The 14,876-nt window shown below is 47.9% G+C and overlaps 1 protein-coding gene and 1 pseudogene across 4 annotated transcripts in view; both read right to left on the bottom strand.

Annotated features, from left to right (window-relative positions):
- LOC307221562 (interferon-inducible GTPase 5 pseudogene) overlaps positions 1 to 14,876 on the bottom strand; it is a 95,665-nt pseudogene that overhangs the window by 43,277 nt on the left and 37,512 nt on the right. The gene's annotated exons all lie outside the window — the stretch shown is intronic.
- LOC307221541 (interferon-inducible GTPase 5-like) lies at positions 7,344 to 13,172 on the bottom strand. Of its 2 annotated transcripts, XM_079986159.1 has the most exons (3): positions 13,040 to 13,172; positions 12,724 to 12,860; positions 7,344 to 9,346 (listed from the first exon to the last, which is right to left on the bottom strand). In XM_079986159.1, exon 3 carries the CDS (start codon positions 9,328 to 9,330, stop codon positions 8,173 to 8,175), a length of 1,158 nt encoding a protein of 385 aa, XP_079842285.1. In that variant the 5' UTR covers positions 9,331 to 9,346; positions 12,724 to 12,860; positions 13,040 to 13,172; the 3' UTR covers positions 7,344 to 8,172. The 2 variants fall into 2 exon arrangements, with proteins under 2 accessions (XP_079842285.1, XP_079842284.1); XM_079986158.1 differs by lacking the exon at positions 13,040 to 13,172 and having other exon boundaries at positions 12,716 to 13,015.

Raw genomic sequence — 14,876 nt, 5'->3', positions numbered from 1 at the left:
ATTTATAAATAAAAGCACCACTGACTCAACAGATTTCTTTCATCACTTCCATTCCTGTTCATCTAGAATTGGCCTCTTCTGCATTCATCTTCCACACCCATTTTTAAAATTATAATACAGTGGTACCTCGGGTTAAGAACTTAATTTGTTCTGGAGGTCTGTTCTTAACCTGAAACTGTTCTTAACCTGAAGAACCACTTCAGCTAATGGGGCTTCCTGCTGCCACTGCACCGCCGCTGCACAATTTCTGTTCTCATCCTGAAGCAAAGTTCTTAATCCAAGGTAATATTTCTGGGTTAGCGGAGTCAGTAACATGAAGAGTCTGTAACGTGAAGCGTATGTAACCCGAGGTACCACTGTATTAATACTAATACTCCAGAGGCAGTCCGTTCCACTGTCAAAGAGCTCTCGCTCTCAGAAAGTTCTTCCTCGTGTTTAGTCAGAATCTCTCTCCTTGTAGCTTGAGGCTGTTTGTCCAGGTCTGACCATCTAGAGCAGGAGAAAGCAAGCTTGCACCACACTCCATATGGCAGCCCTTGAGATATCTGAAGATGGCTATCATATCTCAGAGTCCAAAAGTCCCATAGTGATAGGCGAATTCTGCCACTGGGAGTTTTATTAGCGCAAACAGTTTCTGAACTCTTATCGCAAAAAACTGTGTCTAGATTAAAATTGTGTCAGATTAAAATTGCCACTACCGGCACTGTGGGCTGGATAGGAAAAGGCGAATTCTGCCACTGGGAGTTTTATTAGCGCAAACAGTTTCTGAACTCTTATCGCAAAAAACTGTGTCTAAAAGTTCAGATTAAAATTGCCACTACTGGCACTGTGGGCTGGATAGGAAAAGATCCTGCTGCAGCCGCTTCTCAGCTGGCTTTGCAGATCCAGCTGCTTCCTGCCTGCCCGGTCTGCAGGGGGTGGGGAAGAGCAACAGCTCCCCAGGCTGCAGGAAGCTGGAGGACAAGCTGGGGGAAGGGAAGGCGAGCCTCTCTGCGTATGGCTGTAGAAATCCTGGAGTGCAGCAGCGCCATGATCCCTTGCATCATCTCCTTCTCAGGTTGAGGATGGCGGATGAGACAAAGGCTTTGCTGTCCATCTAGGAACACTCTGTGGGGAGTTTGGTGTCCTGCCTGCCTGCCCGGTCTGCAAAGCCAGCTTCTGGTGCAGGCTCTAACGTCGCTCTGCACCCTGCAGAATGTTAGAACTTTTCTGGAAAAGAAACTATTTCCTCTAAGATGCCCTAAACCCCCACAGCTTTAAAACCCTTCCACTTTATGCAGCCTATCAATGTAACAATGCAAAAGTCGACAAGGAAGCCATCAAGGAATAATATTTATATTCTGCCTTTCAGGTCTAAAAGGAGCCCCACCTAATTGATTCTGATTGTTTCTTTCTTTGCTCACTTTCCCATATTTCAACCATTCAGCAGTGAACGGTTGCTCGAAAGCACAACAATCAAATGTACAGTGAGTGGGACCTTGGTTCTTGAACTTAATCCATTCCGGGTGTGTGTTCGATTCCCGAAACCATTCAAAAACCAAGGCATGGCATCCGATTGGCTGCAGGAGCCTCCTACACTCAAGCAGAAGCTATGTCGGACGCTCAACTTCTGAAAAACGTTTGCAAGCTGGAACACTTACTTCCGGGTTTGCAGAGTTCAGGAGCTGATTTGTTCAACAATTAAGCAGTTCGGGAACCAAGGCACCTCTGTATATCAGAGTTTCTCTCTCCAGGGGAAACCCTCACCAGGACAGGAAGTCCAATTTATGCAGTTTGAAAGCTTCTCATCAAAGCATTGCAGCCATTTCAGGGGATTTAGGCAGGAAAACTGAGAGGCAGATGAAGCTGTACAGGAATTTCAACAGCATTTGTTGAAGCTGTTTACTTAAGATGTTGTAATAACTATAATGTTGCCTGCACCCCAATTTCTGTTTGGTAAGAGATTCCTGGGGTTCCAGTGCTTAACCAGAACATGGTTTCCTTTGAATGCTCAATGGAGTTAAACAGTAATGTGAGTAGTTTGAACTGGGCCTTGAACTGAACTGGCAACTGATCCAGCTGTTTTAAAAGAGGAGTTAGATGTGGAAGGCATTAACTGCTGCAATATTTCTGTTCTTGTTTAGGTGTGATAAATCTCAGAGAAGAGCAGCCATGGCTTGTAAGAGCAGCAAACAAGACACATTAGCTCAAATGAACCAGCCATCTGGCAAACGTACCCTTGATATCGCCATCGTAGGGGACTCGGGTGTCGGCAAATCATCCCTGGTCAATGCCCTGCGAAATATGGCAGACGATGAGCTTGGTGCAGCTGCAGTCGATGTGATAAAAGGTACTAGGGAACCAACGGGGTACTTGTACCCCCAATATCCAGATGTAACCCTTTGGGATCTACCAGCTGAAGCCAAACTTTATTCAATTATATATCTTCAATTCAATATGAAAGCAAACATGTTTAATGTTTCTTTTTTCTGTGCTATTGTGGCTGTACCCTTATAGAAGGATGCAGAGACCATACCTGCCCTCACCTTCCTCTTAATAGCAGTATTGTGGGGAGAAGGATTATCATCAGAATCATGGGATGGGGAGGGAAAGTTTCAAACTCTCCTTGGCCTGCAAATCCCTTCTGGGCTGTTGAGCTGACTGGGGAAGCGCTGAGAGTGCAGAAAAGGAGGCTGGACAGCAGAAGTCAACAGCTAGAAATTGAGAAATTGTAGAATTCGAGCACGCATTTCCCCCCTGAACAAAGCAAAACTGTCACACTGCCCACTCTCCTCTCCCCCTTTTACTTCAAAAATGCTTTCCTGACACTAATGCAGCAGCCCCTCTTTTCTCCCTTGGTTTGAGGGTCATCTCTCAAAGGGAGACATTCTGGGTTAGGTGGCCGGGGAGAGTCGCCTGCACCACAGGGGCTAGAAATTGTTTTAAAACATAGTTAAAAGTTTGAGATTAATAAAGTTAAGGACTTGCAACCACTTTGAACTTTTTGTTATGGCATTCCTTAAAACATGAGTCTCGCTTCTTCGTTCAGTCTGAGGATAGTAGAGCCTAAAGACAATTTAGGCTAGGAGGGATTTTGTGAGCTTGGGTTTTGCATGTGTGATTTTGCTTTTTTGGTTAAAGCACACTGGAACATAAGGGTCATGGCCTACTGCAGCAGCTCAGGAAGATGCATGGCTGGTGGTTGACACTTTATTGTACAGAGAAACACTGGCAGCAGCTCCCACAGGGTGACTTCTTCTGCACGGAAGCCGCTGCTGCTCATTCCTCTTCAAGCCCCTCCTGGTACTGAAGGAAAGTGAGGACAAGTGACCTCACCTAGGCCCGAAGTCACCCCCCACCAAAGCAGGCTCAAAGCTTCTCAGAGCTTTTCAAAATCATTTTTCTCAGCAGCTAAAAGGCATTAGCTAAGCATCAGAAACTTTCCGCTTGCTGTAACTAAAAAGATTGCAACAAAGGTAGGGAACACAGTCCATTGTTTCTCAGGCCTTTCTGATGCCTTCTGGCCTTGCTAAAGAACCACATTGCAACTTACTTTCTGTCCGGGAACCATGCCAGAACAAGAGATTGAAACATATCTGAACACTCTGAAACCCCTTTCCTGGGAAGAGTCCAATAGTCCCAAGACAGCTTTCTGTTCATGCTCAGAGGACTCCTGAGGGAGGAGAAAGGAGGAGGGAACTGGAAAGGGGTATATATGCTTGTGCACATGACTGTGAACTTCGTGCATGCTTTTTGTGATTTATCACACTTGATCCTTCTACCAGTTCATGGATGGTAGAAATATAAGCCTTTTCTCTGAAACTATTCCTTGAGTGTCTGTTGACTCCCACTTCCCTTTCCCAGGCGCAATATTTTTCCCACCCGAGGGCAAAGCCTCATAAGGCCACAGTACTAGGAGATGGTGGAGCAGGGGAAGGTGAGGAGTCAACTGGCCCATCCCTTGGCTGAACAGTTTCTTCTTCCTCCACCTCATCCTGCCCTAACTCTTCTTCTTCCTCCTCCTCCTCCTGCTTCTGGTCTGGCTCCCAGCCCCATAAACGAGAGGCTCCCTTCCCTGGGTCAGCCTCCTGGCCCCCTGTCTCCGCCACATTCACAGTCCCCAACATCTATTATCTGAGGCATGGTCAACCCAAGACGTTTTGTTGCTGGAGGTGAAGGACAAGATGGCCGCTGCCCCTCCCTCCATTCCATGGGCAGAAACCAACTGGATCAGCCACTGAATGACTTCAGAACGCTGGCAATGGAGCCCTGTCCTCTCCTCACATGAGGGAAATGGCCTTAGGGGACTTAGGCAGGCTGTTTCCAAAGGGGTAGCCATGTCGGTTTGTTGAAGCAAAAACAGCAAAGGCAGACCCTCCAAGTAACCGTATTTTCCAGGGACGTCCCTGATTTAGAGAAGCTGCCCTGGTTTCTGATTTGATCCCGGAATGTTCCGCTTTTCCTTAGGATGTCCCTATTTTCATTGGAGAAATGTTGGAGGGTATGGAGTTATCTGATCCCTGAGCCATCTGAAGGGAATCCTTCACTGCGATCTACTCACAGAGTTAAAAACCGGCATTGATCTACCCCCTTTTTGGGGGGGTAGGTTCAGGTTAAAGATGCTGAGCTTCTTTTAGGAAGAAGGAAGGCCCGTTTTGGGGGGGGGGGTTGAGGTCAATGCTGTTGAGCTTATTAGAGGGGAGCTAGTGATCTACTAGTGATCTACCACAGACGTCCAGTGATCTACCGGTAGATCACGATCTACGTGTTGGACGTGCCTGCTGTGTAATATTTTATTATGTTTTTATATTTGTTGCTAGCTGCCCAGAATGGCTTGGGCAACCCAGTAAAATGTGTGGGGCTAAAAATAGTAAAATTATCATTATGGAATAGGACGTGCCTGTTTTCACCGGAGAAATGTTGGAGGATATGCAAATAGTCTCATGGCATCTTAAAAGATGAGACTGGCTAGCAGGGATCCTCAAGAGGAATGGTTAGGGATAGCCGCCACCACTGAGCTTCCCCCAATACACACACACTCAGCATCTGCTACCTGAGGCAGCTGCTTCACGCTGGCTAATAGTAGAGCTGGCTCTGTTGGGCTAGACCAAGAAAATGGCAACACCTGGTGACAGAACATGGAACAAGCCTTCCTGAAGATAAAATAGAGGTTGGGTGGCTTTGTTGGAGGCCTGTGCTCAAGCAGCCAGTCCTTCAAATTTCCTCATGCTGGGGGTAGTGCTAACATTGATCTATAGGTCTGATCTATCCAGACCGAAATGAATTTGTGTGAAGGCTAGGGCTGAAGAGTTAGGGAGTGAATGCCACATGAAATGCCATTCCCTCACTCAAACAGGTTGCATCATTTTGACCCCCCACAATGAAACAAATGGTTGAAACTCCCCATTGTCAACCACAAATAGAGTGGTAAATTGTGGGAGGGGCGGTTTAGTTCTGTCCTAACCCCACAGTATAGTAGCATTTCACCTCAGCCTTCCCAAAGCAGCTCCCACTGGGCAACTTCTGCACGGAAGCCGCTGCTGCTCATTCATCTTCAAGCCCCTCCTGGTACTAGGCGATGGCGGAGCAGGAGAAGGTGGGGAGTCAACTGGCCCATCCCTTCCCTGAACAGTTTCTTCTTCCTCCACCGCATCCTGCCCTAACTCTTCTTCTTCCTCCCCCTGGTCTGGCTCCCATAAACCAGTGGCTCCCTTTCCTCGGTCAGCCTCCTGGCCCCCTGTCTCCACCACATTCACAATCCCCGACATCTATTCTCTGAGGAAAATCAACCCAAGACGTTTTGTTGCCGGAGGTGAAGGACAAGATGGCCGCTGCCCCTCCCTCCATTCCATAGGCAGAAAGCAACTGGATCAGCCACTGAATGACTTCAGAACACGGGCAATGGAGCCCTGTCCTCTCCTCACGTGAGGGAAATGGCCTTAGGGGACTTAGGCAGGCTGTTTCCAAAGGGGTAGCCATGTTGGTTTGTTGAAGCAAAAACAGCAAAGGCAGACCCTCCAAGTATCCGTATTTTCCAGGGATGTCCCTGATTTAGAGAAGCTGCCCTGGTTTCTGATTTGATCCCAGAATGTTCCGCTTTTCCTTAGGATGTCCTTATTTTCACTGGAAAAATGTTGGAGGGTATGGAGTTATCTGGCCCCTGAGCTGCCTGAAGGCAATCTTGTATGGGGAAGTTATTTAAATGTTTAATGTTTAATGTTTTATTATGTCTTTATATTTGTTGGTAGCTGCCCAGAGTGGCCAGCTAGCCAGCATGGCCAATGAAGTCCAAAACATCTGGAAGGCATCAGTTTGAGGAAGGCTATAGGGATCTTCCAGGTGTCCTTTTTATTGAGCATTCGTATCTGAGCTCATACTGGGGTGATTATATGTGATCCCACTTTCAATACCCTTTGCATCTGCAAATGTTTTGGGATAGTCATACTGCTTCGTTTGCAATAGGCATGGGTCCATAGTTTCCTGCTAAAGCCAGTGTGGTGTAGTGGTTAAGAGCGATAGACTCATAATCTGGGGAACTGGGTTTCGTCTCCGCTCCTCCACATGCAGCTGCTGGGTGACCTTGAGCCAGTCACACATCTCTGAAATCTCTCAGCCCCACTCACCTCACAGTGTTTGTTGTGGGGGAGGAAGGGAAAGGAGAATGTTAGCCGCTTTGAGACTCCTTCGGGTAGTGATAAAGAGGGATATCAAATCCAAACTCTTCTTCTTCTTCTTCTGCAACTTTTTCGTAGCACAAATGTTCCTGGGTGTGTGTGTTCCCCACTTTTGTCACACTACAGAGCAAGAGTGACCTTCCAGATGGCAATAATAACCGAGTGACATTGGGGAAGTGTTGCAGAACTATTAATAGAGTGGAATGGTATCTGAATGGCCTACTATAAACAACCCCCCCCCATGCATTATTATTGTGTCAATGACATGTTGTCTCAAGGCAAATCTAAAAAAAATGTAGTATAAACACTGACTACTGGGAAACACTGGCCTGCGAGCGCTCCAGTTGGAGAACAGCCTTTACCGAAGGTGTCATGGGCTTTGAAGACACTCGAACTCAGGACACAAGGGAGAAACATGCTAAGAGGAAAGCACACTTGGCAAATCCACACCGTGATTAACTCCCGCCCAAAACCAATGTCCCCACTGCAGAAGGCCGTGAGGATCCAGAAGTGGCCTCCACGGTCCTCCACGGACTCACTGTTAAAACCATGTTTATGGAAGACAACCTTACTCAGCCCAGAGTGATTGCCAAAGAAGGAGTGGGGGGGGGTCTAGATAATTCACAATATTTCTCATTTATGAGACTTTCATGGAAAACTGAAAGCTGATTAATAAGTGTGGCCAGGAGATTAATTTAACCAATTAGTTTATTTCATGAAAACTTATACAGCACTTGATTCTAATAAAACCTCAAAGCAGTTTGCAAAGAGAAAAAACAATAAAACCAAGAAACAATTACAGTCATGCTTTAAGATATGCAAGAGTTAAAATACTAAAACAGACTAAAATTACCTCAACTTTCTATTTAACAATGTGGAGGCTCCTGTCTAGCTGAATGCCCTCCTTCAGTTTGAGTGTGTATGAGGGAAAGAACATTGTGAAATAGATGTTGCATGGGACTTGTGATACAGAGCTAACTCCTGTTCCTAAAGAAAAAATGCAAATGCAGCATATATATATATATATATATATAGAGAGAGAGAGAGAGAGAGAGAGAGAGAGAGAGAGAAGGAGAGAAAGTGAATGCTGCAGCCTCCATAAATTATAACTTGGGACCATCCTTGCAAGCAGGTTCACATAGGTCACTAGTTTTTTTCTAGTCTGACATCATATACAGAGGAATTCCTTAGTGGACTGAAAGAAGTATGAATAGGAAAAAGTTCATTTGTCCCAAAGTCTCCTTTCAGTATTGGTCTTAATTCTTATACATTGGATAGAGATACTAATTTTAAAAAGTAACTGAAAGGGTATTATGCTGGCATTCAGATTATTTCACTTAGGATTTTTTATAAAAAATGAGAAGCCTAAGATTTATGGAATTTTTAAAATAAAAAACCTGATCATCTGATTATTATTATTTTAATGTCTTTTGGTGGTGGTTGTTTTAAAAATGGAAACGTATAATTCACCAGATACTATATACCAAGCACTTAGTCATCATGGCACATCTGCTTGCTGCTAAATGGACTTTTCCCCCTCTGCCTCAAGAGCTTTGGACAAAACCCTCTGGGTGTCATCAGCAGCACCCGATATGCATTTCTGCAGCATGAAGTAGGTGCGAGGAAGCGAAATCCCTCCAGACAGAAGAAAGCCAAAGATGGGGAAATGCTCCCAGCGGTGATATTCATAAGCCATCACTGAGAGTCCCACCAAGTCGGGCAGCACCCATAAAATGGCAGAGAACATTCCCAGGGACTGCATTGCTGCTTTAAGGGCTGTGCTTGTCTTTCCAACACGCTGGGCCAGAGCTGCAAGGGATGGATTGTCCAGGCCAAAGTCCAGGAAGCACCAGGAGCGGAACGTACTAAACAGAAATATGGGGAGAAGGAAGGGAACTGGGCTTCCAAGAACGACCAGCAAACAAAGCCTTTTGGTCCAAATCTTCTCCTTCACAGTGGTTTTCTTTTTCTCTAAGATAGACAGGCAGATGCTAGGGAAGCGGCGCAGAAAGGCTTGCCTCTTCAGACGCAGGAGATCGTTCTTCAGCGTTTCCTGCAGGAGGGGGAAGTCAAAGCAGTCGGCTTCCCAGTTGGAGACGATGAAGACTTGTGGGTCCCTCACTCCTTCTCTTACCAAGCACTCTTTGCAGTCCTCCTGGATGTGCAAGAGGACCTTCTTCTCACTGTAGTCAGATGGCCGTTGCCTCTTGGCGGCCGACAGGTCCAGGTCTGCTTTGGTGCGCACAAAGTAGAAGCTCTTGCCCATATCTTGGATCTCACGGACCAGGTCAGAATGGGTGGAGCGGAAGCGCTGGGAGCCGACGATGACGAAGAAATCAAAGTGATTCAAATCAACCTTCTTCTCAAACTTGTCCTCTCCAAAGGTTGGTGTTCCCCTTCCGGGGTGGTCCCAAAGGATCACTTGCGGAAGTGTCGGGTGTGGGTAATCCTTGACTTGCACAGTCGTCATCTGTATGCCAGTTGCAGCGGCACACGGGTCATCGGCACGAAGACCCAGCATGGCATTTATGAAGGAGGACTTCCCGGAGCCGGGCTCTCCTACTACGGCAATGTTGAGCGCAGTGCTGTTGAAAAAGTGCAGTGGTTTTGTCAGCACCTGCGACACAGCACCTGCCAATTGGCCCTGAGAAATGGCTACCTCGAAGTCTTCCACCATTGTGGATCTCGGTGCACTGAAGAGAAAGGAAGCAGGAAAATGTTAAGCGACCGGCCTAATTAGAAGCATTCATTAATGGCATGCCCTCTGTAAAATTTCCAGTGTCGGCAATATTAATATCATTTGCCAAGCAACAAAGCTTTATAGGTAAAAGGTATGAATCCCATCACATTCCATAATTCAGAAGTGAGTGCAAGGATAAAGTGCCCAAAGGTCATGGCAGTGGGGTAGCGTGGGGGGTGCAGGGGGGCCCGGCTGCACAGGGCGCAACATCTGGGGGGGCACGGAGGAGACTCGAGTGCTAAAATCCACGGGTTAGGGGGCGCAAATTACTTGCCTTGCCCCGGGTGCTGACAACCTACGCTACACCACTGGGTCATGGGACATCAGGAGCTGGAGTTGGCGAACAATAAAACACCTGTTGTCAATGACGTTAACTCTTTGCTCAAAGAAAACCAAACAGCACAGGCCAAGTGAACACAGCAACTCTTCCCAGTACCTCTTGCCCCAATGAAGCTGTTGCAAGGACTGAAGTGTTAGAATTCCTGCTCCATGATTGCAGTCATGGGATTGTTGTCTATCACATGACGGTGTATGTTTTGACTCCACAGAGTGGGAAGTGACAGAGAAAGGATGCTTGTGTTACTGTGTTCCGTGAAGTGCGACTACTGTCTTTTGTTCTTTCTCTTTGCTGTCTGATGCTAGAGAGAGAGGGAGCCATGTTGCAGTGCTCCATGTGTGTTTATATGTAAATAAAGCAAATTAGCCAAAATGCTGAGTTACTGAGGTCTGTTACGCAAGCTGCGAAGACTCTAACGGATTCCTAAGTGTGCCGATGTCTGTTGGCATCGGTCACTGTGATGTTTGGGCTGAAGAAAGCTTTTGACGCTTCCGAAAGATTGACCAGGGGGGAGAGAACATGCCAGTCAGGCACGTGTCTCTGCCAGGGTCCTACTTGAGTGTAGGACAAGCTCCTGCCATGAAGGTCCCCACCTTCCCCTGCTCTCTAAGGCTCCTTCTTCCCCACAACGGGAGAGTTATCAGTCTGAAGGTGCAGAAGAGGGGGGTCTGGTCAAAAAGAAGAAGGGGTTGGGGCAGTTTTATTTAAGTATTTTTTAAGAGTGCACCCTTCCTTTAAACACTGTATGTAAATATTTAACTTCTGCCCCTGCTTGTCATTGAAGTCAGAGGTTTTCAACCTTTTTTAGTCCACGGCTCCTTCGACCAAGTACCTTCTTTCTGCGGCACCCCAGTGGGGCTCAGGAGCCCAGTTATGTCACCCCTTGCCTGCAGAGCTGGCAGCCTCTCACCCTTTTACAAACAACCCCCCTCCTTGTTAAGTCTTCCCTCAGCCTCCTCTCCCCCCTCCTTGGGAGTCCTCTGGGCAGCTGCTGATGCAGCCCCTAGTCTCTGAGTTGCCCTCCCTGCCCTCAAGAGAGGTGCCTCCTCACACTGCCCCACAGGGGCCTGGGACTTGTCTCTCCATTCCCAACAGCAAGGGCTGGTGGTCTGGCTGGCTGGGCTCCCTCACCCACTTGCCTGCTTACCCTGAGGCCCCATTTCAGCTCCGGGAAACCAGCACCCCCTGGCCAGCCCCAGAGGCACCTTTCGCCTGGGGATCTTGTAGCCAGGGCTGCTGCAACAAACAGCTCTTGAAGCCTTTGGGAGGCAGAGACACCAGAGGGCATCAGCGGGCGTCAGAGGAGAGAGGGAATGAAAGAGGGACTGAGGCCGTTGTTGCCCACGGCACCCCTGACCACCATTCAAGGCACCCCAGGGTGCCACGCCACACTGGTTGAAAACCACTGATTTAAGTAATTAATAACCAGATACACCTTATGTGTCTAAATTCTCCACCCACTTCCCCCTCCCCCAAGCTGTACATTACAGTGGTACCTTGGTTTAAAAACATAATCCATTCCGGAGGTCTGGTTGTAAACCAAAACAGGTTTTAACCCAAGGTGCGCCTTCACCAATGGGGTCTCCCCCCCCCAATGGTTTTAATTCAAAAAAAGGGACACGCACTTCCGGTTTGACATGGTTGTAACCCAAATCAGTTGTAATCCAAAGCGGTTGCAAACCAAGGTACCACTGTATCAGCTTTCCAAGGAAATGGTTTCTCTTCTCAGATTGGGGACAGTCTCCCCCCTCCTTCTCCCCAAGCTGTGGAAGGACCAGACACAAATTCCTCTCCTCCTGACCCCTCAGCAAACCTTTATTTTCTTTCCCCTTCTCTCTCCCCCCCTCTGAAGTTTTTTAGAGGTGAGAGACTTTTCCTCACGCTCCTGACTGGAAATTACCTGGGGGGCTGCTGAGATTTCTTGTTGGTGTTGCTGGGAGAGGAAAGTGAGGGGGTAAAAAACCTTCGAAAGAAACAAGTGCGGGGGCGGCGGAGTGCAGATCAGGGTCCAGATTGGAAAGTTGGCCGGAAGGGAGGACACGAGGGGAGGGGTTAATGAATGAGGTCTCCCTCCCCCTCTCTCCCTCCCTCCCTGCTCCAGGTGTGTGTTGGGTATGCGGGCGAAGAGCAGCCTGGAAGGGAGGGTTGTGTGCACCAGTGGAGAGATCTGGGATCGCTCGTGGGGGGGGGAGGGGGGCTGTGGGCTTTGTGTGCATGTGTGTGTGAGAGAGTGTATAGAATCTCTAACACCTCCGGCTCTGAGACCAGAAAGTTATTGTGGGAAAAATCAGTATGATATGGTTTGTACGTTCCATTTAGGCCTATCTGTGTATTGTTTTACAACTGAATTACATTAAAAAAACACACCTGCCAACTCACATAAAAATGTCATTTTCTTTGCTGAAACCTTTTATTAAGACATAATAAATTAAATATAAAATACTGGATTTTCTGTGCGTGAGGAATTGAATGGGAGGAAGGGGGGATGGAGGAGATACGGAAAGAAGAGCTACTTTTTCCGTGGCTAGGGGGCGCAATCTGGACGGTTCTGCCAGGGGCGCCAGATCACCTAGCTAAGGCTCTGTCTGTTTCCAAAGAACTCCCCCCTCCACTCTGCCAAACCCCCAAAAGTGAAAGAGGCAGGAGGTGAGAGGAGCTGGATGAGGGCAGCCTCGTAGCAGCTGCAGAGGTGGATGTCGAATGAACACGCGTCACCGCTGGAAAGGGAGACCCGCGTTGATTTCAGAGCAGTTACTTACAACTCTTAGAGTAACACCAGCTCTGCTTGCTCCCTGGTGATGGCATGTTATTTATTCCCTTTGCAGCGGGGAAGAAGGGCTGCCTTCTCCAACGTCATTAAGAATCAAAAATAAATGATTCTGCTGCCCCCGCCTAGCAATGAGCTCAGAGTCTCCTTTAACGCAGACACGCTCAGAAAAAAACAAAAAACACGAAAGTCATCAGAGCCCCATGAGAACTGCTCACCTCCTTACCTGCTGCCAGTCCGAATTTTTTGCAGTAAAGCTCAGTTCCCTCTTTGGAGGCTTTGCTTCCTGATCTCTTAGCCTTTCCTCCGTCCAACTCTTTCTCTCTCGCTCGCTTTTATTCCTGCTCCCTCCCGGTCGTCGCGCTAAAAAAAGCAAAGAAGAAAGCGAAAGTACGAGCGAGGACGAGGATAGCAAGAGCCGCATTCCCCGCTAGAGGGAGCTCCAAGCAGCCTGATTGACAGCGGTGCTGCTGCCTTTAAATGGGAAGGTCCCAAAGGCTCACTCGTGAAACTTGAAGCATCCGAGATGGTTAATCCTTTACCTCTGCCGTAGTTGCTTCTGTGCCCGTCTCAGCAGCTCCCGCGTTTTCTGCACTTAAGCCCCACATGGCCCTGATTTCAGGGGGTTGATCTAGATGACCCTTGGGTTTCCTTCTAGATCTGCAATTCTACGATCCTATGACTTTCCAGAGCCCGGCAGAGATTGATTGAAATACTACCAACTGCTGCTCAAACAACCCACTGGTCTCAGAGACAGGCCCTAAGTAAATTGATTTTCCCACATAAACCATGGATTGTAAAGATGTCCATAAAAGTGTGTGGAACGCTATCGTTTAACTATTACATTTTTTTTCTCTTTCTCGGATAAACTGAGCCATGAGGAATCACTGTCATGGATAACAATAGAAACCTTAACAAAAGACCTTGCTGAAGTGAAGTCTGCTTGGGATCAAAAGAAATTTGAAGCTGTTTTTTCATGATGAATTTTCACGAAAACTTTTTAAAAGTGGAAATACCCAACAGATAGGGAGATGTGAAGAGCTGAACTTAAATATTGGAAAAATGAGAAACTGAGATATTGAAATATTGGAAAAATGAGAAACCAAGCCTTATGAGGAGCACTTGAAGGAGCTGGGTATGTTTATCCTGGAAAAGAGGAGATTGAGAGGAGATACGATAGCCATCTTCAAATATCTCAAGGGTTGTCACACAGAAGAGGGAATAAGCTTGTTTTCTTCTGCTCCAGAGGGTAGGGCCTGATCCAATGGCTTCATATTACAAGACTGAACATGAGGAAGAAATACAGTAGTTTATTTTTTAGAAACATTCTAACATTCTGCAGAGTGCAGAGCAGCTACAGAGCCCGCATGACAAGCTGGCTTTGCAAGCCAGGCAGACCAGAAGGACACCAAACTCTCCTCAGAGTGTTCCTAGACTGACAGCAAAGCCCGTGTCTTATCTGACACCCTCAGCTTTAGGGGGACATCATGCAGGGGGCCACCAGGCACAGGTTCCTTCAAGGGTTTCTACAGCCTCACGCAGAGCTACTCGCCTTCCCTTCCCCCAGCTGGTCCTCCAGCTTCCTGCAGCCTTGGGAGCTGGAGCTCTTCGCCACCCCCACCCTCCAACTCCCTCTCAGTGCAGGTGGGGCAGGCAGGTAGTTGCCGTTTCCCGTCTGTGTCTCTTGGGGTTTGGGCCTCTCTTCTACACTGGCCCCTGACAGGGATCCCCCCCCACCTTCCTATTGGGACACAGTTTCACCAAATGCACCTGCCTCCCGCGCACAAAGCAACTGTGTGTTTCCCAACGCCATTGACTCCCTTCTTTCCATGCCATCCTAGTCTTCCCTCTTTCTACCGAGTCAGTCTGCATTGGTTCAACTCCTTGCCCCTGGCTGGATGGGTTGCCCATCCCTGGCGCAGAAAGACTTGGAGTGTGGCTCCTTACTAGCGGAGGCCCCCCAGCCCCCCTCTTTTCTAACGTCTGTTGCTCCTGATGTAACCCCAGCTGTAGGGAGGCTCTAACTCGTCCAGCAACTGCATGGGTTGCATCTTCGCCATCTCATCCAGGATCGATGGGTTCAATCCTGCTCCATACATGGGTGCCAGCAGTCCCGTGTTCTGTCCCCAGCCATCCCTTTGCAATAAGGCATTGAAAGCAGTCCAATAAAAGGCCACAGAACTCTCCCCCTTCCAGTCGCAGATTCAACAGTTGTTGCTCAGCCGTTGCATGCTCCTTGGGGCTCTTGAACATTGCATCCATCTGTCCCCAGAATTCCCACAGATTTCCCAGTGTGCTGTGCTGGCCCTCCATTAAAGTGATGGCCCAGTCCTTAGCTGGTCCTTCCAGCCAGCTTATCAGATAAGCTATCCACTGTTT

The sequence above is a fragment of the Podarcis cretensis genome (assembly GCF_951804945.1).
Source record: "Podarcis cretensis genome assembly, chromosome: 8".
In the NCBI taxonomy this organism is placed as follows: domain Eukaryota; kingdom Metazoa; phylum Chordata; class Lepidosauria; order Squamata; family Lacertidae; genus Podarcis; species Podarcis cretensis.
This window is presented reverse-complemented; position numbering and strand designations above follow the sequence as displayed.